General features: G+C 53.1%; 1 protein-coding gene across 2 annotated transcripts in view; it reads left to right on the forward strand.

The window, feature by feature from the left end:
* Positions 1 to 23,946, forward strand: part of CCDC88C (coiled-coil domain containing 88C) — a 126,696-nt gene that overhangs the window by 98,610 nt on the left and 4,140 nt on the right. The window contains exons 22-29 of one of the 2 annotated variants that reach the window (XM_040641522.1): positions 3,992 to 4,178; positions 5,881 to 6,026; positions 8,445 to 8,534; positions 9,819 to 10,054; positions 14,880 to 15,068; positions 17,665 to 17,730; positions 20,316 to 20,384; positions 22,217 to 22,506. In XM_040641522.1, the coding sequence (XP_040497456.1) occupies positions 3,992 to 4,178; positions 5,881 to 6,026; positions 8,445 to 8,534; positions 9,819 to 10,054; positions 14,880 to 15,068; positions 17,665 to 17,730; positions 20,316 to 20,384; positions 22,217 to 22,506 (1,273 nt within the window). The remainder of the gene's footprint in view (positions 1 to 3,991; positions 4,179 to 5,880; positions 6,027 to 8,444; positions 8,535 to 9,818; positions 10,055 to 14,879; positions 15,069 to 17,664; positions 17,731 to 20,315; positions 20,385 to 22,216; positions 22,507 to 23,946) is intronic. The other variant, XM_040641523.1, reaches the window with a different exon arrangement.

Consider the following 23,946-nt stretch of genomic DNA (forward strand, 5'->3'; position numbering starts at 1 on the left):
TACAGGTATCCCTGATCAGTGGGCTTTTATAAGATGTTACAGCAGGGAAGCAGGATTTGGGGAACCCTAATCATCTGCCCGTGGCCCTAATTTGTTGACCCTGGGGGACTTGTCACCACCTGAAAAGCTAGACAGAGCCTCCACTTCCAGCCGTACACCTGTCCCCATTGGGCAGCCTCTGCCCTGGGGCAAAAGGCCGCGAGAAAGTTTGTCCTTGCACAGCTGCCTGAGCACCTTCCGGAGTTTGACTGCGGTCACGTGGTGCAAGGGCGGCTGCTGGGGGGCTGGGGGCCCGGGGGGCCGCGGGGCCGGGGTGGAGGTCTGAAGACCGGTTGGACGCCCTGGTCTGACTGTGCGTGTGAGGAGCTCAGACGAGGAAGGGGGTCTGGAAAGAGGGATTTCCCTGAACGGGGACTGTTGAAGGGCGGTGCCTCAGTCACTGGCGTGGACTTGAGGGAGATCCTGAGTCCTCCGTTTCCAGCAGGGGGGAGGAGCAGCGGGGGCTCTCAGCAGCTCGTCCTCCTGTGCTCTGCCGCCCTCCAGAGCCGGCTGTGCAGTAACCACGGAGACGGGGCTGGAGAAGGAGAGAAAGTCCCAGCAGAAGGGGAAGGGCTGTGGTCGGGGCTCCTGAGAAGGGGGGTGCGTGTGCGTGTGCGTGTGCGTGTGCGTGTGTGTGTGTGTGTGTGTGAAGAACTGGCCTCTGGCAGCTGTTAGGCCCCCGCCAGGCAAGCCTCTGCCCCCACAACCAGGACAGACCAAGAACAAGGAGACTCGGTTCCCAAGGGGAGGAGGGCAGAGGGCTGACCAGCCCCCAGTGAAGAGGGATTAGCTGTTACGTGGGGTGGAATTCAGCTCTTTATTTTGTGGTTTCTTTTAGATCTGTTTGTGCTTAGCGAACCACTTAGTAACGTATTTATAACTCTCCGAAGCGAAGGGCTCCGAGTGCAGAAAACAGTCTCGGCGTGCCCAGGTGGCCAGGGAGGGAGGGCGGCTTTGACAGGGAACCCAAGGGGCCTTGGAGACTTGCCGGGTGGGGAGAAGAGGACTCTGCTGTGGGGCTGGGGGCAACCCCTGGCCCAGACGGCCCTCCCAACCGCCGTTCTCCCGTTCTGCTGCTGCCCTGCCTCTCGCCCCGCCTGTTCCCTGCCCCGTCCCCCTCCGCTTTGCAGAGAGAAGCCGCCAGAGGAACCCCATTTTCCGTGGGAGGTTTCATAGTCTTCTGGGGCGTTGATTCCCTGGAGGAAAGGAAGGCTCCAGACAAGCTCCCAGCGGGTATGTTCCCTCCAACAGGCAGGACGACGTGCTGAAGCGTAAGGCGGAGCTGGACGAGCTGGAGAAGGTTTTGAACAGCGAGAGGGAGGCTCTACAGCAGGAGCAGAGGACGGGCGCCATGGCCGTGGGTGAGAACCAGCGGCTGCGCGGCGAGCTGGACAGGTAAGCACCAGGAGTCCCACCGGCCCGTGCAGGGCGCCTGCCGTCCAGGATCCCACGTAGACCAACCCGGCCCCACCTCGAGCATGTAGGCAGAGTCCCCGGCGGCCAGGTGTTTTTACAAACCCTGTTGTGTTCACAGCTGGGGCACAAGCTAAGAGGGGACTCTAGCTGGTGCTTGGGATGGAAGGGCCCGAGTGACACCTGGGGACAGGTGCCTTGTATCCATTGTGGACCCTCCTCTGATGTAGGCCACATGGCGATCTCATGAAGGACACACCATGGATCCCCATTATTCACACATTCTCTATTTGTGGGTTCACCGACTTGCAGTCTTCCCCAAACTGATCCTCATGGTGCTTTCACGCACGTGCCCAGGGTGGCCTAATGCCTGAGACCCCCGAAGCACATGGTTCCAGCTGAGGGCAAACAAGGATGCTCTGCCTTCTCATTGTAGTTCTTGTCCTGTGAAGAAGCGTCCTTTTTATAGTCTGTTTGGTGCCAAGGTGTTTTCATAGTTTTTGGTGGCAATTTTGCTATTTATTTTTTTAAAAGATTTACTTGAGAGAGAGAGAGCACAAGCAGGGGGAGTGGCAGAGGGAGAGGGGGAAGCAGACTCCCCACTGAGCAGAGACCCCTGACATGGGGCTTGATCCCAGGACCCCGGGATCATGACCTGAGCCAAAGGCAGATGCTTCACTGACTGAGTCACCCAGGTACCCCTGCAATTTCACTATTTAAAATAGCCCCCAAGTGGAGTGCTGAAGTGTGGTCTAGGACTCCTAGTGCAAGGCTGTGATGGCCTTCTGGAAGCAGTACACATTCGAGAAGCTCCATTCAGGCACCAGCTACAGTGCTGTGGCTGTGAGCATATTTTAAGAGGTGTCTTTAAACAGAAACCCTGGGGCGCCTGGGTGGCTCCGTCGGTGAAGCGTCTGCCTTTGGCTCAGGTCATGATCCCGGGGTCCTGTTAAAGCCCCACATCTGGCTTTCTGCTCAGCGGGGAGCCTGCTTCTCCCTCTGCCTGCTGCTCCCCCTGCTTGTGTGCTCTCTTTCTCTCTGTCGAATACATAAATAAAATCGTATAAAAATAAACGGAACCCTGATAAAATAAGGACTGCCTTGATCCATTGGCTAAAATGTCACGAGAGGGCGCCTGGGTAGTGCAGTCGTTAAAGCGTCTGCCTTCGGCTCAGGGCGTGATCCCGGCGTTCTGGGATCGAGCCCCACATCAGGCTCCTCCGCTAGGAGCCTGCTTCTTCCTCTCCCACCCCCCCTGCTGTGTTCCCTCTCTCGCTGGCTGTCTCTCTGTCACATAAATAAATAAAATCTTTAAAAAAAAAAATAAATAAATAAAATAAAAATAAAATGTCACGAGAGCTTGCAGGAACGTATGCCCTGTGTGTTCCCAAGAGGCCGTGGCTCCGTATCCGCCAGTCAGTGACCACGGGGAACTTCATAGAGCGTCATTACCTCGAATAACAAGAATCCACCGCGCTACTATCCCAACCTCCCCCACACCTCCCCCCCTTTTTTTTATAGCAGATAAGGAAACAGGCTCAGGGATGAACTAAACTGTTCAGAGTCAGTGCTTCTAGTTAATGCGAGTCAGGATGTGAATGAGGTCTCGTCTCAGCACAAAGGCACGACTGAATGAAGCTGCGTCCTCTCCACGTCCTTGCATGAATGTGCTCGGGGGCCCCACACTCGGGGGCCTCCAGGGACCCGGGCAGGCTGGGTTCGCTGGTGAGGGAGTGCTGGTGACAGCCCAGACGGGGACATTGGGAATACATATCAGCTGAAGGTTGTCAGCCAGCCAGCCAGCAGGCAGACCCAGAGCTTTCTAGGTCATTCTTTCATCTTCCTCTTTTTTCTTCAGGGAAACTGGACATCTGAGTGTTGATGGGAGACCTTCAGGTTTTTGAATGTTGGCACACTGACCCATTTAAAAGAAGCGTGTAGGCCAAACAAGACACATCTGCGTCCAGATGATGTCCATGAGCCTCCAGTAATTTGAGCTTTCGGATACGAATCTTCCCCTAAGGAGCCCTGGTTGCATGATAGTTACGATGGTGATAATTTTAGCGGATTTCCATAATACCCTGGCATCTCATACTTTATTCATCTCAGGAGTTGAAATTAGAAAGGAGCTTGAAATTGGGAGGAAGAGCTGGACATAGACACAGGATTTTAGAGCAAAAATGTTCTGGTTCAGTGTTTCTTTTAAAAAAAAAAAAAGTTAACAGCCGAACCCTTTTTTCCAAGTACGTATGCAGATACGCCAAAGCTTTAAATGTAAAAGAGATCATCTTGTGATGCTCTGTGGGAGCGGGTGTCTGAGCCGCCCACGCTGTCTCCCCCAGCCCAACGTGGGGCACCAGGGGGTCCCTCACAGAACCCCAAAGAGCATAGTTTGAAAACTGCTCATTTTGTTCAACCCCCTCCTTTCACACGTGAAAAAACTGAGGCCCAGAGAGGCTGTCATCTTGTGTCAGGTTGCACAGCAGGGACAGAGCCTGTCATGCCCTTCAGCCCTCGGCCTGTGGCTCTCCGCCCCCAGGGTCAATTTCCTGCACCGCCAGCTGAAGGGCGAGTACGAGGAGCTGCACGCCCACACCAAGGAGCTGAAAACCTCCCTGAACAACTCACAGCTGGAGCTGAACTGCTGGCAGGCTCGGTTTGACGAGCTGAAGGAGCAGCACCAGAGCATGGACATCTCGCTGACCAAGCTGGACAACCACTGCGAGGTGAGGCCTCGGGACAAGGACCAGAGCCCTGGGCCCGGTGGGGTGGTGACGGGTCCTCGTTGGCAGGGGCGCTCGAAGACCACGTGGAAGGTGGTACAGGGGCTGAGAGGGAACAGAGGCATTTGGAGGGGAGACGGACACCATGACTGGCAGGGAGGGGTCAGAAGACAGCTTTCCGTCTGCCCTCTGCTTCTCGCGTGGTCGGGGAAGTGCATGGGAACAGCAGAGGACGGTCTTCCGTCCGTCCCCTCGGCCGTGTCTACACTTGTCTTTCATCTTTTAAATTCAGCATCCACACTGTTCTAGAGGAGTGGCGGGAATGGCTGACTCCGCTCCGGATCCCGGGGCAGCTCGGCTGAGCTCACTCAGGCGCGCCCCGGTCTCCAGACACGCAGAGCTTTCCCTTGTGGTGCGCCAGGTTGAACATTGTCTTAAGCAGCAGAACCATCTCAGATGAGGTCAAAAGCAGATCCCGGGACAGATAAGAAAGGCAAAGTGGATCGAGCTGGGAAGAGTGGCTTGGTCCCAGCTCCCTTCAGGACACCCCAAGGACAGCAGTGTCCCCAGGACACGGCTCCTCTTGTCTCCCGTTTGTCCAGAAACCCTCTCAGAGGCCCTGTCCTTTGAGCTCCTGGTAGCCGTGTGGGACATCACAGCTGAGGAAACCGAGGCCCAGGGGATACAGATGCCTCCAGGCCCCCCTGGGCTGGGGCAGGGAGCATGTGGAGGAGGTGGGGGCCAGACCCTCGGGCACAGGAAGCCTCAGCCACCGTAGGCTATGTTGTCACAGGGAGGTGCTTTAGGATTTCTGAGGAGACCCCACACTGGGGCCTCCAGTCGTGGATGGGAACTCAGGCTGTCTGAAGCCCAAGCTTGGGATTTTCCTGCTACATCAGCCGCGATGGTATTATTCTGCAGCGAGAGCTGGCAGACCTCAGCCCGTGAGTCAGATCTGGCACACTGCCAGTTTTGGTCTTTTACAGTTCTAGTGGTTGGGAGAAATCAAGAAAAGAGCGATAGTTTGTGGCAAGTGGAAATGATTGGCGATGTAAGTGTCCGTGATTGGGACGTGGCCGCACCCTTGTGTTTGCGTGTCACCCCTGGCTGTTTCGCAGCGGTGGCCAAAGGGGAGCATTGCGACAGACACCCCCGTCCAGCCTGGAAAGCCTGAAATACTTCGTGTCGGGCCCTTCACAGAAAGGGTGTGCCGACCCCCTTCAAGAGCAGAGCTGCCCAACGGAAATATGACGCAGGCCTCATACCTAAGTTAAGGTTTTCTCATCACCATGTTAAAAATAAAAACGGGGGGATTCAGGTTAATCATTTATTTTGTTTAGCCAACGATCTAAAATATTACCATTTTGACGTGCGACCCAAAAAAGTGTTAATGAGCTATTTTATGTTCTCTTCTTTATTACTATGAAGTCCTTCAGAATCTCTGTATATTTTGTCAGGTCTCGGTTCAGACTAGCTGCACTTTAAGTGCTCCGTGGCCACGCATTGCTGTCGGCCGCCAGTTTGGACAGGGCAGGTGCAGAGGGAATCCCGCTCTCCCCAGGCCGTTGCCTCTCTCAGTCCTTGCAGGTTCTCACTGGCGAGGGACAGGTGCACATCTCTGTGCCCGTGACCCTTCCCTTGGAAGCCGGATTACAGCAGTGGAATCCTGGGATTACAGTGTTTGAAACGCTGATTTGTGTTTTAGCTGCTGTCCCGTCTCAAGGGGAACCTGGAGGAAGAAAACCATCACCTGCTGAGCCAGATCCAGCTGCTGAGCCAGCAGAACCAGATGCTGCTAGAGCAGAACATGGAGAGTAAGGAGCAGTACCACGAGGAGCAGAAGCGGTACATGTAAGGGACGCGTGTGGGAGCAAGGCCTGTAGACAGAGGGGCTCTGGCTTCCCCGGCCCCGTGCCAGGGCCTGTGACATCCTGGGCAAGGAATGGCCCCTGGGCCCTTTGGTGTCCTGAGGGCAAGGGGACAGACCATCCTACCAGCACAGCCTTCTCTCGACGTCCCGGAATGGTTCTCGGTTTGTGCACATGGGGTGGTTGGCTCTGGTTTGCTTTTCAGAGGCCGTGCCTACCACCAGAAGCTTCGGAATCTGTTTTTAGAATTAAGCTCACCTTTAAAAATAAGACAGTGCCAACAGAAGTATCTCAGGGAAAGAACTCAAATGGAAGGCTGAGCATGGGTGCCGTAACTGGGGTGTTCCTGTTGCCTCTGCGTTCTCCTGGATTACTGGAAAGCGGGTTATTGGTGTGCTGTGGTTGTCCTCCCTCAGCTGGTGTTAGTGAAGGGCCTGCTCTGGCACGGGCCCCATGAGGTGCACAGAAGCGTCCCCTGGGAGCCAGGACAGGGTAGGGGCAGGGGGTTTGGGGAGCATGTCCATGCTGGGCAGCTGTTGAGGTACGTGGAAGGCAACATGGTGGTGGGAGCTGGTGCTCTGTTGCTGACATGGGATGGGGAGAAGGCAGGCAGGTGGGGGGACCCGAAGGTGGAGCCGGGAACTTCAGGAGAGAAGGCTGGAGAAGGAGGAGGGCGCTCAGCTGAGGAAGGCTTCCGTGCCCAGCTTGTGAGTTTGGATTCGTCGGGAAGCGTTAAAGGATGCTGGTCTAGTAGGGCCTAGGAAGAGCCTTGGTACTGGAAGCCTCGTGGTTTGGAAGTCATGTCATCCAAGACACATCGCACGGATCCTGAGTGATGTTTAACCCTCATGCTCTGATGGTTGGACTGTCCTTCCTCATGAGCGGGACTGGCTGGCCGGCCCTGGGAAGGCTGGGGGAGACGTGCCGGCAGAGGGACGTGGTCACGTGAATGCCAGCTGTGCACTGGCCATGCTCTGCCGCCTAAAGGTTCTTCTTCGTCAGTTTTCTGGCCTCACCTGCTCCTGTAGAGGTGGCCCGCCACCTACCGGACGATGGTTTACATTGAAAACCACGCTGTAAATTTGGGGTAGATACGCCCATCCACTGAAGTTGGCCCTCTATAACCCAGCCGATAAAAACTGCCCGCAGGGTTGGGCAGGTGCTAACGAGGAGCGTAGGAGGCTGGTACCCAAGGGGGATGGTTTGATGATGGTTTGGCATTAGAGAGTGGAGAATGCCAGAAGTTGGCATACGAGCACCATTCTGGGCCCTGTGAGGGGTGCGATGCCTGCTGTCTGTGAGTTAGTGTGCATCTGTGGGCCCAGCCAGCCACGAAAGCACCCAGAGGGTAAGGCCAAACAGAGTGGGGTTTCACGGTCAGGGCCAGACATTCACAAAGCTGTCACTCTTCACGGAGGCGTTCATGTGCGGCAGACTCGGAGCCCTCAGTTCGGGTGGACCCCTGGCAGCCTCACAGCAGAGGGGCCTGAGCACTGGCCTCTGGTTCAGAGGCCTCCTGAGGAAACCAGGGTGTGGTGACGTCTGGGCGGTGTGGGTCGAGCGCTCCACCCCCGTGACTCCCTGAGATAATCAGAAGCACGCCCTTCCTATCAGGCTGGACTCTCCCGGGAAGCCCAAGTGGCAGCCCTGGGGTCCAGAGGTGTCTTGATCCTTCCTGTGTTTTTGAAAATGTGAACTGGTTCCCAACATTTAGGGACCAGGAGATTTGGCTCCGTAACCTAGGTGTCCTGGCTTCTCTGCCAAAATCGGCGGATCTGCCCTGCAGGCCTCGCACGTGGCCATCTGGCGGCTAGCAGCCAGAGCTACGGTCCCCACTGCTCCCCCTGCTCTTTCCAGGCCCGCTTTGCTCCTTATCTTCCCTGTCTGGCCCCCAAAAGCTTTCAAGTTTGCCCCCGTGGAAGTGTTACCAGAAACCCGCTGTCACAATAGGCCCAGGTCAGAGGTCTGCCTTTGCGGAAATGGTTCTTTCCGCCTTGATGCCCATCCAGCTCCCTGAGGGCACACCGCTCCCCCTCAGCAGAGGTATTATTAACACACAAGCCCTGTGTCCGACCCCGAATGCCCAGTATCCTGCATGACCTGGCCGGCAAGTGTTTGGGGCTTCTAGAAGCGTGTAAATTTTCCGACGGTGAGGGGGTTTGCTCCCTTGAGTTGACTTGCACCCAGACCCTGAGCGCTCTAGCCCAGCTCTGCAAGGTAGCAGGGCTTTCTGGACCCGCGCTAGACGTTTCCATTCACACACCCCCGACTTCATGATTATGACGGTCGTGAGCACGATGATGTCTGAATCCCAGCAAAGGTCCTGGGCTGGGCTGACGAGTAAATTGATGTGTTTTATTTAAAACAGGATTGAGAGCCCTCCTTTCTTCTCTCTTCACAGAGACAAATTAAATGCCTTACGGAGACATAAGGAAAAACTGGAAGAAAAAATCATGGATCAGTACAAGTTCTACGATCCTGCTCCAAAGAAGTGAGTTGATTTAAGTGTCAGGAGGTAAGCCCGGAACGGAGAGCTTCCTCGTGCATGAGTGCAGTGGAAACCGCTCCCACTAGAGCAGCGCCCGGCTTGGAGGGCCCGTGCCTCCTGCTCCTTGGAGGTCCTCTGTGTGCAGGCCACTCCTGTGACAGAGGGAGCGAGATTTTCAGCCCTGCCCTCTGTACTCTGGCTTGTTCTGGGAGGGTCAGCAAATGCCAACAGGGGGTGCGGAGAGTCTGTGGTTTGGGAGCCATTAAAGTGGGACAGAAGGGTGGCCATATCAGATTCTGTCTCACGATTTCACGGGACATTGGAAATCACATTCCTGTTTTGGGGACAGAAGCTGGCGTACCCGTGCTCTTCGACACGGGAACCTCTGGGCCTCACACAGATTCCTCTGGACTCCCTGAACCCCAGGGCAAGTTCATAAACTCAGTCCTTTCTTCAGGGAGCAGCAGCCCCCTGGTGGTGGAGCTGGCTCAGTCTCTGGGGATGCCAGCCTTGTGCTGGAGGCCCTCCCCTAGTCTAGACCTAGGCCCCAGGAGCTGGCCTTTTCCATGGCCCAGCCCAGCCTCGAAGTCAGGATCACAATGAATCCTTCAGGCTTCTCTGGTGAACCACAGAATTTCTGAACCGCGGTCTTCCTCCCTCTGTCTGGCAAAGAAATGAAGGCCCAGATGAGGAGACTGAGTGATTTGTGTAAACACGGTACTGTCTAGTTTCAGCGCCAATTTCTTTTTTTTTTTTTGTGATATCAGAATGCCTCATTTCCAGTCAGCTGCAACTCTGTTGCTTACTCTTGAAATTCGCTGATTTTAATTTAAACAGCCCACTCTCCCCTCTCTTCCCCTCTCTCTCCCAGACTCCTCAGTGCCAGGGCTGATTGAAGAATGTTAGTTTATTCTACTTAATATTAACTTTAGCAGAAAACGAGAAGGTCCATGACTCAGTTCCAAAATGGCATTTTGACAGAAAAATTGCTGATGGACATGGCTTTGTTTCACGCAGATAATCAAGAGTTTGAAGTTTGCATCCTGTTTGAAATTCTGTTTCCCCAAGAGGCTAGTGTGGATTTCCACCACAGTGCACACTTCTACCATCCCTGGGCCCCCAGATCCGATGATCATGGTGATGGTGGGGAGGGCCATCATTCTGAACCCCAAATTAATGACTTCCAGGTTTGTGATGGAAAGCTCGGCTCACATCAGGTCACCCCATGACCTGCTGGAGGGGCAACGAGGGTTGGTTGTGTCCTTCCGACAATCTGCTTCTCCCTAGGAAAAACCACTGGATTGGCGCCAAAGCCTTAGTCAAGCTCATCAAACCAAAGAAAGAAGGTTCCAGAGAACGATTGAAGTCAACCGCAGAGAGCCCCCCCTGGCAGGTGGAGTCCCTGGATCCGACCTCGCCATCTCCTCAGCCCCTCAGATTGCAGCCAGAGAACCCCGAGGCCACCCCGTCTGGCTCCAGCGGTGCAGAAGAGCGGGACACCCTCAACGGGCCTGTGGGTAAAGGTAGGAGCGGCTGACCAGGCTGCCTTCGTGCTACGGAGGGGATGCTCGGAAGGGCTCTGCCTGGATTGGGTGGAATGAGAGACGGTGTGCGATGTGCACACGTGTGTGTAGGAGCGTGAAGAGGGTGTGCTGCTTACACACAGATCTGCCTCCTTGCATATGTTCGCAACCCAGGAGAGAATACAAATTCCCGTCAGCAGCTTCGTCCCGTGACGGTTCTGTTATTTTAGGATGAGAAGCGTCACGCATCCCGTAGGCTGTGGTAGCATCTGGGCTGATAGTTACGCAGGCGCTGTAGAGACGGGCTCAGGAGTGTAAGTTTGGGGGTGCATGTGTCAAAGATTCAGAGTCCGCTGTTTCGTAGGGCGATCCCGGGTGCATCTAACCTGTTCTGTACGTACACGGGATCCTCAGAAAGTCCCCGAGTCCTCCCGGCCGCGGGGCACGGCTTACCTCGTTACTTATGGCTGTCATTTGGAGTTGGCCAGAGGTTCTGACTCGGATTCCTAGTTGCATATGCCGTGTTTCCTCACATCTAAGCAGCTCTCAGCGATACGCTGCATGATTACCTTATATACCGGCGGGAGAACCGCTGGCCGTCCGAGGACGCTGAGCTTTACTGCTCCGCGGGCGTGTTACGCTCTGCTCCGAGAGCTCTTCTGAGACTTCGATAGCCGTGCACAGGCCTAAAGGGAAAACGGGCGCAGTGCATGGGGTGTGGCAGTGACCGTTCCGTCAGAGGTGCCACCTGGCCAGCGGTGACTGTCAGACCCCGTCGAAGCTGCGTAAGGATTTCAGAGATGTGAAGCAATGGGGGAAGCGTGTACCTCAGAATCGACTAAACACAGTAATTGACAGAAACGTTAAGTTTTCAGCTTTACTTTTTAAATATTAGCTTATGGGTTCTTTACCCATAAACCTGCCAAGCATGCACCCGGAATAATTTAAATTTTATGAAGGGCACTGGAACTTTCTGAAGACTGGGCCTAGGCCTGAGAGCCCTGTGCCCCAGGGGGTGATGTTACAGTGCTGAGGGCCGGTGGCGACAAGCTGCCCCGTGTGACATGTGCACAGGCCTTTTGGGGGTGCCATTCAGTGGGTCCTGCTATGTCCCTTTCGAATGCAGAGAAGAAAACGTGCGCACGTGCACACGTTGGGGACAAATGCTTGTGTTCCCGTTCTTTACAGATCAGATTAGGTAAGAGGCTCAGGTGCAGCTAAGCGACGCTGAGGCTGGACCTTTGTTTCTGTCTAGCAGGTAGCGCTCCCCTCAGGTTTTCTTGTTGGCTAAAGTTGTTGACCTTTATCCCCTCAACTTGTATTATTCTCTAAACTGATTTAATTAACTACCATCGGCCTAATGAGCTACGAAAACTTGCAGAGAAAAAAAAAAAACTTGACTGGTCCAGGCTGTTGTGCCGGCCCAGGGACGAGCAGGTCAGGGAAAATTCTTCGTAGCCCCCGCAGCTGTGAGATGTACTGGGCGTTCCTTCCGGGCTCCTTTTAGCTAATTGACGTGCTTCACCTGTCTCGTGGAGTCCGAACTACTGGGCAGGGTGGGCACGATGAATCATCCCTTCTCAGAGCGGAGAAAGGGAGGCTTGATGAAATTTTAAACACTTGCCAGTGTAATCAGTGGTGGAACTGGGATCCGCACACGGGGCCGCGGACCTGGAGCGCTTCACTGCTGTGTGCACTTAAAGCCTTGTACAAACGTGCCGCGGAGTCTGGGGCCCCTTATTCTGTGTCGGGAACGCCGGCCACCAGGTGGCGCCGTGGAGGTAGAAATAAGCAAGGTAGCAGCGTGCCCTCTCCTCAATCAGAAATCCCTCGACTCTGCTGTGTTGATATAGGTCCTGTTCAGAAAATAAGACCGGGTGTCTACTCTGACAAGACTCGACTTTAAAGGCCATGAAGTGTAGGACTGGAGTAGAGCTTGTGCAGGAGATCTTAAACGATTCTTGGTGTTGTGGGGTTTGGGGGTACAAAAGGAGGTATTTTCATTATTCTCAAAAGGGGTTATTTTAGATGTACAGAATTATTGGTGAATACTTCAGCAGACTGTCATCTCGTGACATCAGGCCAGAAACATATCATTAGGTGTTTGCGAGGCCCTTGAACAGGAACGGGAGTGGCGTGTGCACCAGATCGTCAGGGGGCCGGTCGTTCAAGTGCATGAGTAAGAGAAGCCAGCTCCTAAATTAATAAGCATCCTTCTTTAATAATTTAACATGCTGAAATTGAAAAAGGTCTCCTCCATTGGCTCCTTGGGCGATACATAATTCTCCCGTGCAGAGTAAAGCGTTGGCACTAAGACGCGCCTCAATTAATCACGTTGAGTCAGAGCATAAATGATTCACCGAGTCCTGATTCTGGGCTTGTCGTGGGTATTGTTCCTGTCTTTCCTGGGTCGGACAGGCTTCTGATCTCCGGCCTGCATTTAGCTAATTCAGAGTCATTTGTTATTATTCATTTCATTTATTTGTTGTTTTTTTTTTCCTTCCTCTCCTGGGTTATCCGGGGAATAACAATTGAGCAGCTCAGCGCAAAAAGAGTCCCTTTTTGAGAAGCAAAAGCAAGGACAAAGACAAGTCTCCAACGGCCCACCCGACTCTCTCTAAACGCCTGCGGTTCTGGTCTTCCTCTGACATCCCATCCTCTCCTAACGAGCCTGTCCCTTTTTCAGAAATCGGAGATTTCTAATCCTTTTCCTTTATCATGTGTTTTCATCATGTATCTTCCTTCATTTCTGAAATCCAAACAAACCAAAAAAAAAAAAAAAAAAAAAAGTACCTAAAGGCCTGATGACCCCTAGTGGACCCCTCCTCCTGATCCCAATTCCAAGCCAAGTTTAAAGTAGCCAGCGTGGATTCTGATTTCAAAAGAGAAGATGAGTTGTCACACTCTCTGGACCATTTCTCCAGCACAGCACAGTTGTAGGGGAGCCTCGGGACATCCATGCACAGGTCCGTGGGCCAGGATGTCCGTGCTAAGTAAGTCCGGCGGCCGGGTGCCGCCTCCCCGCGCTCGCACCTGCAGCCTTATGTCGTGCCTGTGCTTTACAAGCAGAACTGGTCGGTTGTCGCTTTGCTTCCTAAAATAGATGGCCTCTGTCAAGTGAGATTTTTTTTTTTTAAGACTTATTTTTAAGCAGCCAGATTTAAAGCTGCTGCCCTTTTCTCCTCCTCTGTGAGAGCCCTGAGTTGTTGGCTTTTGCTGACAAGGCCCTGTGTAGATGTGCTCTGTGTCCTGAAGGATTTATCGCTCCATTCAAGCATTGTGTATAATTGGACCGATGTTGCCAAGCCAGAGGTCAGCCCAGAATGACGTTTTATGACCGTGCGGTGGCTCTCTGACCTCCTGGACGCGGACGTGAAAACGGTAGCAGACAGCAAGACCATCAGCACGCCGGTCACGCCCAGAGCGGGGGGAGCGCGGGTCGGTCGAGGCCTTTAGCTACTGCGCTGTCTGCTGTCTGCTCTCATTCTCTGCCATCTTCCTGAGTTTTGCCACATCTTTTTATCCACCTGTGTGGATCACATACGTGTTTTTCCCAATTAACTCACCGTTGCCACTTAAATTTATTTTAAATTAAAGGAAGATTATTATTGGTGCTGTCGATGGAAAACCGGTGTCACTGCAAACACAAGGTAACACACGAGCAAATCCGCACCTGTTAAGCTGTTGAAGCCGGTCGATGTGGCACTGACTTCATGTCACGAGCTCCGCCCCGGGGCCTGTGGGCTGCCGTGCCCCCGGGCCTCGGGGACTCTGTCTCGCCAGCATGCTGTCGGCCTCGTCCTGTTTCTCTGCCATCCATGTTAACTGTCCGCTCCCCTCCGCTGCCCTCCCTCCTCATTTTAACTGCGCGCACTGGATGCTTGTCCCCTCGCATTCCACCAGACTTGAATCTTGCTTCTCATCAAGGGTGTCTTTCAGAATCCAAATTTTGCCTTGGTTTTAAATTGTAAGATTTGGGCACTGAAAACCTCCCAGGGAGTGCAGAACCCCGAGTGGTTGAGGGGCCGGCGGGGTCAGCCCCATGGGAGGGTGTGCCTCCGGGTCCCGGCCGTGGGGTGCCCAGAGGGGAACATGGTGCAAAACAGTGCCGTCCTCACGCTCTCGGGAGCTCCGGCCGCACATGTGTTTATCTTCCATTTAGAGAGCCCAGCCCCTTTCCTGCTACTAGTAGTTGGAAGATTTTTTTGTTTTCTTTTTCTAATGTTTTTATAGAAATTTTGTTTAACGAAAGTATGTGTTCGGGGTAGAAAATATAGCGATTGCAGACAAGCACAAGATACGAGGGAAAAGTCACTCTCACAGAGATTAAGACATCTTCAATGACTCTTAGTGTAGGAGTAAGCTGCTTTCTCAAACCCTAAGTGAAGCCAGCCGCCAGGATGGACATCTGTCCATCCATCCTGGATCTTCAGGGCCTTGGCTGCAGGCCTAGAGTGATCCTGAGGCAACATCCTCAGGACCTTTTGAAATCGGATATCCGAGTTACACACAGCGTTACACGGCAGGCATGCCCATGGCTCATGTGTTGGCCTTCTGGCAACAGTTGGCTTATCCTCTGAGTGCCTTATCTTGTCCCAGCCTTTCAGGGCTCGCAGTCCGACCCATGTGTAGAGCCGGGGCCAGCCTCTCTGCCCCCTCCCCCATGCCAGGCTTGTAGCCAGGGCCCTCCTGTCGACACCACAGCCCAGCTTCTGTCCTTGTGGTCCGTGTGCCCCGGTGCCCCTGCTTCTAGGCCTCCGTGTAGTAGCCCAGCCTTGGCACAGGACTTTGCTGCCCCGTTTCTCAATGTCCTTCTCTGCCCCAGGCCCTGGGGACCTAAAACCAAAGCAAGGGTCCCCGCACAGAGGCAGCCTTGACCGCACAGATGCCTCCGCTGACCCAGCCATGAAGCTCTGGCCTTCGGAGCTGAGCTCCCGGACCTGTTCGACCTCAGCCATCACTACAACCCCTTCCAGCTCTACCCCCCTCTCCCGGCACCCAGGCCGCACCAAAGGTGAGTCGTGGGCCCCTCTGGAAAAAGAGAGATACCTGTCCAGGGTCGTTCCTGAAGACCCCAGGCTTGCAGAGATAGGTGGTAAGCAGAGTACTTAGGTTGTAGACGAGCTTTGCCATCACGTAGGCACAGCTTCTGCCTGTCAGCTGTGTGACGTGGGGCAGACAACCTCACCGCCTAGAGGCCCAATCCTAAGCCGCTCTCACCACCACTGTTCAGGAACTGGTGGCGCTACCTAGCTCCAGAAGGGAGGTGAACTGCAGTTTGGGCTGAAAGCAGGCAGTGCCTTCACCCCAACCTGGTAGGAGTTTGGAGGGTTATTCTTTATGGAGGAAACACGAGAGCGTCTCTGAACCTGGTGGTGGCTTGGGAGAGGAGGAGGCAGGCCTCCTTCGCTGAGAACAAGGGGATTCGGGGAAGGATTGACACACCGAACATCTCCCAGGGGGCCAGTGGCCATGTGTGGTCACACCTTTACATGTGAGATTAAAATGTTCTTCAAGCCATCTGATAAGCTCGAGAAATTCCCCACAAGACAGCTCAGTCAGATCTTGTCAAATGAAGCCTCTGGAAGTTCAGGGATCGCCGGGCATCCAGCAGCAGTGACCCAAACCAGTGGCGGGCCACAGAGTTAAACAGATGTTAAGCACAGAGGTGACAATTTTGAAGTGAGTGCCGTTGACGTAGTCTGGGATAGGCGAGGTGGTTATACCTACGGAACAGGGACAGGATGCTGTAAAAGAGAGCAGTTAAGGGAGAGGCACTTGGAAATCTAAAATACGCTAAACAGAAAGGAAGATAAAGCCGAAAACTAAAAAAGACATTCTGCTCGTAACTTAGAAACGAAGCAACAGCTGGCAGAGCCGGAAGGGGGGCTGCGTCTCGGGTGTTGGGAATCGGAGAGAACTGGGAAGGATGGTTTCGTTTCATCAGAACACCACCCACTCGACTCTTGAAACCTGGCTGTGCAGAACCTTGCTTTGACAGGCAGAGCCCACAGGGTCCCCGCCCTCCAGGCGCACCTGGGTTAGCCTCACAACCTTGTTCACAAGTCATCAACAGCCCTGGGGAGAGAAGCAGAGCGAGCACAGGGCAGCCAGGCAGTCCTTCTCCACTCCTGGCCAGACCCTGGAAGCAGAGTCACTCGCTGCTGGAGGTCGGGAACGGTGCTGCGTTCTGGCTGGGACAGGCATGCTCTGAGCCCGTTCTCGGCAGTCAGCAGTGTCCCCCTCCACCACCCCCTTCTCCCTGGGCTTGGGGTGCAGAAGCCCTGCCTGATCTCGGGGAGGGGGCTGGGTTCTCCATCTCCCCTCGGACTTAGCGGCTTGTGTGGCTCAAGGTCCAGCCCTTCAGACTAACCCATGGGCCATGTCAGCCTAGATCCCATTCCTAAACCCGAGCCTAGAAACACCTCTGGCCGTTCCTATGCCTGCAGAGCCCGAGGGAAGATCGGTCGCCGCTGCAGACCCAGCCCCGGCCACACGATTCCCTGGCAGCCTGTTCTCACACTCTGGCGTTCATGGCCAGTGGGCCCATAGCCAGCCGGCTTCAAATAGAAAGAAGCCTCCTTAGAATCCGCCATTTCTTTAAGTCAATCTGGTTTCTTTTAGAGCAGAATTTAATAAACAGGATCTGGGCCTATGGAGTTGCCATTGCTTCTAGGCCCTTTCAGTAAAGGAAGATAAGACATACATATTACTGGTTTGTGTCAGTATTTCCAATTCAGATTTAACATCACAGGGATTTCCTATTTGCGTGTCCTTTTCTTTACAGAGTGCTTGTCTCCTGAAACATTTTTTCCCCAAAATATGCAATAATGGTTTAAAAAGTAATCCTACTAGTGCTACCAGTCACCATAAATTCAGCAAGCAACATTTTCTTTATAGTTCTTTTAGTCCCTAGATTGTATTTCGCTAAGGACGCTCTCACAGAGTTTTACACTCAAAATTCACTGCAGATCAGTGTTTCTCTCTGTGTGAAAACGTTGATTTGACGAAGTAAAGTTCATTCCTGTTTTTAATTTTACACTTTTTTCTTTGTAAATTAAACCCTGTGTGTTTTAATGTGTAAAATTTTAGATTCAAAAACCTGAATTATGTGAATCCCCCACCACCCTCAGGATAACCTTTTTTCTTAACTCCTTGTTTATACTCCCGGTGTTTCTTTCTGCAAAAATAAACCAAAATGGGGCGCTTGGGTGATTCAGTTGGTTAAGCATCTGACTCTTGATCTCAGCTCAGGTCTTGATCTCAGGGTCAAGAGTTCAAGTCCCATGTTGGGTTCCACGCTGGGCATGGAGCCTACTTAAAAAAAAAAAAAAAACCCACATAAATAAATAAAATCTACACACCTTGATTTTTTTCCACCTGGGCATAGATCATGGGGATCTTTCTTAGTCTCTTTAGAGCCGCATACTAAGGAAAATGGCCACACATGATCTTTTCAACCACCCCACCCCCAGAGTTGTTTCCTGGAAGTAGGATTGTCATGTCGAAGGACAAATAAAAATATACTTTTCCTAAATAAGAGTCCGTAGTTGTTCAGAGTGTTCCAGAAAACCCTATCTTAATAACCAATGACCTTACTGCCTCCATAGGCTATAATTCAGATGACAGCCTCTGTGACCCGTCCCTGGAGCTGGAGTTCAACCACAGGCAGTACGGTGAGTGCTCAGTGCCTCATGTCCTTGGGCCTGGCGTCTCAGACTGGTTTTCATCGACAGTATTTTTCCTTCGAGCGCAGTCCCATGTGGGAAACGGGTAGATGTGACGTTGTTGCGTTGAAGTGGGAATGGGGAGGGGCCTCGGTTCCTCCAGGCTCCTTCACGCCCTCCCCGGGGGTCTGGGCGTGTGACTTCTGCTTCCATACCTCCCATGACAGGGAAGTCACCACCTCCAGAGTATCTGACTTCTACAGGCTCCAACTCCCCTTGCTTGAAAATGCTCCCTCAGGTTTGCCAGGACATTCTGCTGACCCTACCGGAAGCCCTGATTGCAGGGAGGCCTCTCACTGTCCTCACTTGGGTTCTAGTTGACTGGAGTACCTGCGTGTGCTCTTAGAAATTGTTAGAAGCACTCGGGCATTTGACTTAAGATATATTGTGAGTTTCTGCAGAAGGGAAACAGTGACTATAACCAGCCTTCTCAAAAATTAAAAGCTGCTTTGGGTTTTTATAATTTTTGAAAAACAAAAATCCTAGAAGGGTGGAAAAATAATTCTTAAAAAAAAACTCAGCTCACAGTGAGCTCTTTTTACTCTTAATCAACAATAAATGTAGGAGCTAGCATGGTCTCCTACCCTAGTCATTGTCTTTTTTTTTTTTTTTTAAGATTTATTTTAGAGAGTGAGAGCATGAGTGGGGGCAGCGGTGCAGAGGGAGAGGGAGAGAAAATTGCAAGCAGCCTCCCTACTGATAAGGAGCCGGACTGGGGGCTCGATCTCACGACCCTAAGATCACGACCTAAGCCGAAATCAAGAGTCCAGTCATTGTCTTAAACGTTCTATGATGCTGATATTCATACAGATACAGACACTGGCACTCGGCGTGAGAAAATACAGGCTCTGTGGCAGAACAGTTTAACACACGCGCCCTTGTGTCTACGCACTGAGGAGAGGGGAACACACCTGGGGGTATCGGCCATGGGGCTTTATTAAGTTGGCCGGGGAGCCAGGTCAATGCTGCAACCGCTGACCACCAAGGGGTTTTCTTCCTCAGTACTCCTGAATACTCTGATTCCTCGAGCTTTTCTTATCAGGAAAAAGAAGGAAAAGCAGTCTTCAGGGTGGTACCTGCATAAACAAAAGTGCTTTGGGGGCTAGAAGGCGCCTGGGTGGGTCAGTCAGTTAAGGATCTGCCTTCGGCTCGGGTCGTGGTCCCAGGGTCCCGGATCGAGCCTTGCGTCGGGCTCCCTGCTCAGCGGGGAGTCTGCTTCTCCTTCAGATTCCCTCCCCCCATCCCCACCATGCTCTCTTCTCTCTCTAATAAAATCTTAAAAAAAGGGGGGGGGGTTGGGTCCTGTTGATTTATATCACCATTTTCTTTTAATAACACTTAAAATTCCTTTTTAAAGAGAGATGTGCATTTTTATGTCCATTTTTCCCTTCTCAAAGAGGGGACTTACTCTGCTTTTACAGAGTTTCTCGCAAAAACCAAGTATTTTTTGGCTCCTCCCCAAACCCCGTTTGCTAATAAGAGTTTTCCATATGCCTGCTATTTGCAGAGCACACCAGTACTTGGGAACCAGGAGCCCTATAGACCAATGAAAAGGAAAGTGTCCCCAGGGGTGTGGTAAGCCGAGCGCCTCCTAGCGGATCTCCGGTTCTCGGGGTGGCTCGACTCCACACCAGCTGCGCGCGGAGGGGGATGCAGGGAAGACCGAAGTGCAGCTCCTGACCCCCAGGGGTTCCTGGCCCAGCAGGACAGACGCTGGTGCGGGGCTGGCTGGCAGGGCACCTGGAAGAGGGGACCAGGAGAAGCAGGCCTGCCGGCCTTGAAGGGGCAGCTGCCCTTTGCGGGGTAGAGCCGCCCCTCCTGCCCCTGGGCTCCTCCGCGACCTGAGAGCTGCCACACGCCTCCTCGGGCAGCACCAGCAGCAGCAGCCGCGAGGGCTGGTTTGTCCAGCCCTTGTCACCGTACCAGTCGATTTTTCCCTTGGGGGTGGATGTAAATTTGAGACAGGGGAAGCAGGGAGCTGACGGACTGCAAACGACCAGGGAAAGCGAGCTCTCCCTCTCCTCCTCCAGGTCCCAGCACTGGCTCCTGTGGATGACGGGGGTCACGGTGGCCTGTGCGCAGGCACACACCCCCTTGTACACATACGCACGTGTTTCCCCGCTGTTTCCCGGCTCCCACTCTCACCAAGTCTCAAATGGGTTCCAGAAAGCTCTGTGCAGTCGTAGGAGTGGGCACTCCCTCCTCACTCGTTGGCTTACCCCAAGCCGCCCTTCTTTCCAGTCTGCTTATTGTACTGGAGTTCGGTGTGAGATTTCTTTTAGCCCTAGACCTAATAAAAAATGCTAGTTGTCGTTTCTGGATGGCCTGCTGGATGCCATGCCTCGCACCCAAGTTGGCGAAGCTAGATCTCCTGATGGGAGAATGCAGAGAACCCCAAAGTCCATCCTTCCTGAGGACATCTGCCTTAACTTTGGCATAGAGTGGCTTTGTTTCGCAGCTTTTCTCGGACTAGACGGTCAGTCTGGGGCATACGTGCCCCCTGGCCGTTTAGGCTGAGTGTCCCTTCCTTTCAGTGTCCCGGCCAGACAGCTTGGAGAGCAGTCGGAATGCGTCCAGTGACAGCTCGCCTCTTAACCTGAAAGGTAGGTCAGCCTTGGCCGCCATGCACTTTTCGTTGTATTTGGGTCTTTGGTTCTGGGCTCACGTTATTTTCATGGTTCAAGCGCTAACACAGGATTCTCCGCTGCACCCACATTTGCATGTATGGTCCGCGTCATGCGGTTTCAGGCACAGGCCTGGGCGCCTGAGTGAATCCCTTTACCCCCAGAGACCAGCCCAGGGCACCCGGGCACGTCACCCTTGCTCTGAATCCAAGCTACTTCATCTGTAGAATGGGGGTGGCGATTGTTACCAACAGCCCATGGTGGCCAGAGAGCACAGTCGGGCGACTTTGATCCTTTTACGTTTTTTAACTTTATTTTATAGCGTACAATATCATCTGTCTCAGCGAGCGTTTCTGTGCATTTGAAAAGAATGTGTATGTTGTCCCAAGACTAGAAACTTTTCAAAGATTTTTTTTTCTCTTAGCCTGCTCATGACCAGCCCCCGGAAGAACCCCAGCACGTAACAGGCAGTAGATAAACCCTCAATAAATGAATGGATGACGCCTGATATGTGCGCTGCCTTATAGCAATTAATATTAAATAATAATTTAAACTTCACCGGAAGCTTTCCACTTTTATCTCAAGTTATTTTGTTTTCAAATGCCACACTGAAAAAGGGGAACCCTCTTATACTTGGTGGGAGTGCAAGCCAGTGCAGCCGCTCTGGAAAACAGTATGGACGTTCCTCAGAAAGTTGAAAATAGAGCTACCCTACGACCCAGCAATTGCACTACTAGGTATTTACCCCTAAGATACAAATGTAGTGATCCGAAGGGACACATGCACCCCAGTGTTTATAGCAGCAGTGTCCACAATAGCTAAAGTGTGGAAAGAGCCCAGATGTCCATCGACAGATGAATGGATAAAGAAGATGTGTATATATACATACATACAGTGGACTATTACTCAGCCATCAAGAAGATGAAATCTTGCCATTTGCAACAATGTGGATGGAACTAGAGTGTATTACGCTAAGTAAGATAAGTCAATCAGAGAAAGACAGTTACCATATGATTTCACTCGTGGAATTTAAGAAACAAAACGGCGTAGGGGAAGGAAGGGAAAAATAAAACAAGATGAAATCAGAGAGGAAGACAAAACATTAGAGACTCTTAACCATAGGAAAAAAACTGAGGGTTGTTGGAGGGGAAGGGGGTAGGGGAATGGGGTGGCTGAGTGATGGGCCTTAAGGAGGGCACTCGATGAAATGAGCACTGATGTTATATACAACTGATGAATCACTGAACTCTCCCTCTGAAACTAATAGTATACTATATGTTAATTGAATTTAAATAAAAATAATGCCAGACAAATTCTGAAGCTGTCCAGAAAAAAAAAATTTTTTTTTAAAGATTTTATTTATTTATTTGATAGAGATAGTCAATGAGAGAGGGAACACAAGCAGGGGGAGTGGGAGAGGAAGAAGCAGGCTCACAGCAGAGGAGCCTGACGTGGGGCTCGATCCCAGGACTCCAGGATCACGCCCTGAGCCGAAGGCAGACGCTTAACTGCTGTGCCACCCAGGCGCCCCCAAAAAAATTTTTTTTAAAGTAAGTTCCACACTGGGTAGAGGGGGAGCCCCTGAGATCAAGACCTGAACTGAGACTGAGGTCAAGAGTCAGATGCTTACACCGCCTGAGCCACCCAGGCGCCCCTTTCTAAGATGTTCTTAACATCAAACTCCGAGCCTGGGAGAAGTTCTCTCTGTTTTTGGTGAACCCAAGGCAGCACAGAGCCCCCTCCCTGGAGGCCGGCCGGACGGGGAGGGAGACTCAGGTGTGTTCCTCTGTACCGCCCGCCCCGCCCCCCAGGTTCCTCCGACCAGCTGCACGGCAGGTCTGAGAGCTTCAGCAGCGAAGACCTGATCCCCAGCAGGGACACGGCCACTCTGCCACGGGATGCCAGCGCCCTGGTCCGCAGCGCCCTCAGCCGCCATGAGTACCCCCCACCCTGGAACGGGCCTCTCCCCCAGGACGGCGTCCAGAAGAGAGGCGCCACCCAGCCCCACGCGGGGGGACGGCCCTGCTCTGCCTCCCCGAGCAGTGAGATGGTCACCCTGGAAGAGTTTCTGGAGGAGAGCAACCGGAGCTCGCCGACCCCCGTGAGTGGCCCGGGCTGGGGACACAGCGTGCCTCCTTTCCCCCGCCCTCTCCCTGTTTTGGGACAAGGGACAGAGACCGTGGCAGCGAGGTCACAGAAGGGGTCGGGGTGGGGGTGCCATGGCCCCGGTGTAGAGCTGGCTTGGGTGGAGGAGGCGGCCCACCAGCCAGCAAGGCGTGGAGCGCTGGCCACCAGCCAGACCTCGGGCTGTTCGCTCCATCTGTGGAGTGAGCGGGCAGGAGCTTGTCGCCAGCATGGAGGGAAGGGATGGGGTGTGCCCACCCCTGGGAGCCTCTCTCAGGAAAGGGCCAGCACCCAACTGGGCAGGCGGAGGGTCTCACAGTAGCTTTTGTGGCAGAGCCCAGAACACGCACTCTCCCTGAGCCTTCACCAGCAGAGGTCGGCAAACTTTCTGTAAAGGCCTGGATAGTAAGTGTCTCAGGCATTCCGGGCCACACAGTCTCTATTCCACCTCTCAGCTCTGCCGTTTCAGTGAGGACACAGACGGAGCACATCTGTCAGGGAACAGGCGTGGCTGTGGGCCTACGAAACTGTACTCACGGACGTTGGCATTTGAACATCGTATAATTTTTACGTGTCATGGAAGGCTGTTCTTTTTAAGAAATTTTTTCGATCATTTAAAAACGTAAAAACCATTCTTAGCTCATAGGCCGTGCAAGAACTTGTGGCAGACTGAGATGAAACCACAGCTGGAGTTTCCTGACCTGTGTTCTGCAGCTCTCACCCCCAGACGTCCCCAGCACGAGGGTCCCCTCCTCTGTCCCCTTTCCAGGGTCTCAGGCCAGCTTTTCTGAAGCTACAGGTGTGTCTCTTGCACACTCTGGCTGACTGCAGTCGTGTGAGCAGTTGAGTTACTGGACACGTGAATATGCGGTCTTGCGGTTGAGACCCTTCAAGGATTTTTAATGCTTCCAGGATTCCGTCTCATTCTCCTTAAACGGTTGAACTTAGCCGCACGGTAAGCTCTGTGACCCGCATTAGTAGGCCATGGCGGACCACACGGTCTTGTTCAGTGGATATTTACGGAGCACCTACTATGTGTTACACAATGTGCCTAGTGTCTGCCCTCGAAAAACAAAGCAAACCAGCAAATGGCAAGTTTTTCTGGCATGCTCGCTAGTGCGGAGTCTGGTGATTGGCCCTGAAAGGAAATGGAAAACGTGGTCCCTGCCCTCCCTCCATTTATATTTCCGTCTGGCAAGCACTTACTCTATGTCCTGGGAGTTGGAGAAACCAGACAGAAGCCCTGCTGCTTTCAGGAAGTTTCTGGTCTGCTCGGTGGTCCACGCTCACCTGGCGGCCTTGCCAGGACACAGGCTGCCCTCTGGAGTTTCGGGCTCCGCGGGTCTGAGGTGGGGCTCCCTGAGAATCTGCTGATGGTCTGGCTGTCAGCGTGTGTCCAGGCATCCCACACTGAGAA

This window comes from Ursus maritimus, unplaced genomic scaffold (genome assembly GCF_017311325.1).
Source record: "Ursus maritimus isolate PB19 unplaced genomic scaffold, ASM1731132v1 scaffold_25, whole genome shotgun sequence".
Classification (NCBI taxonomy): Eukaryota; Metazoa; Chordata; class Mammalia; order Carnivora; family Ursidae; genus Ursus; species Ursus maritimus.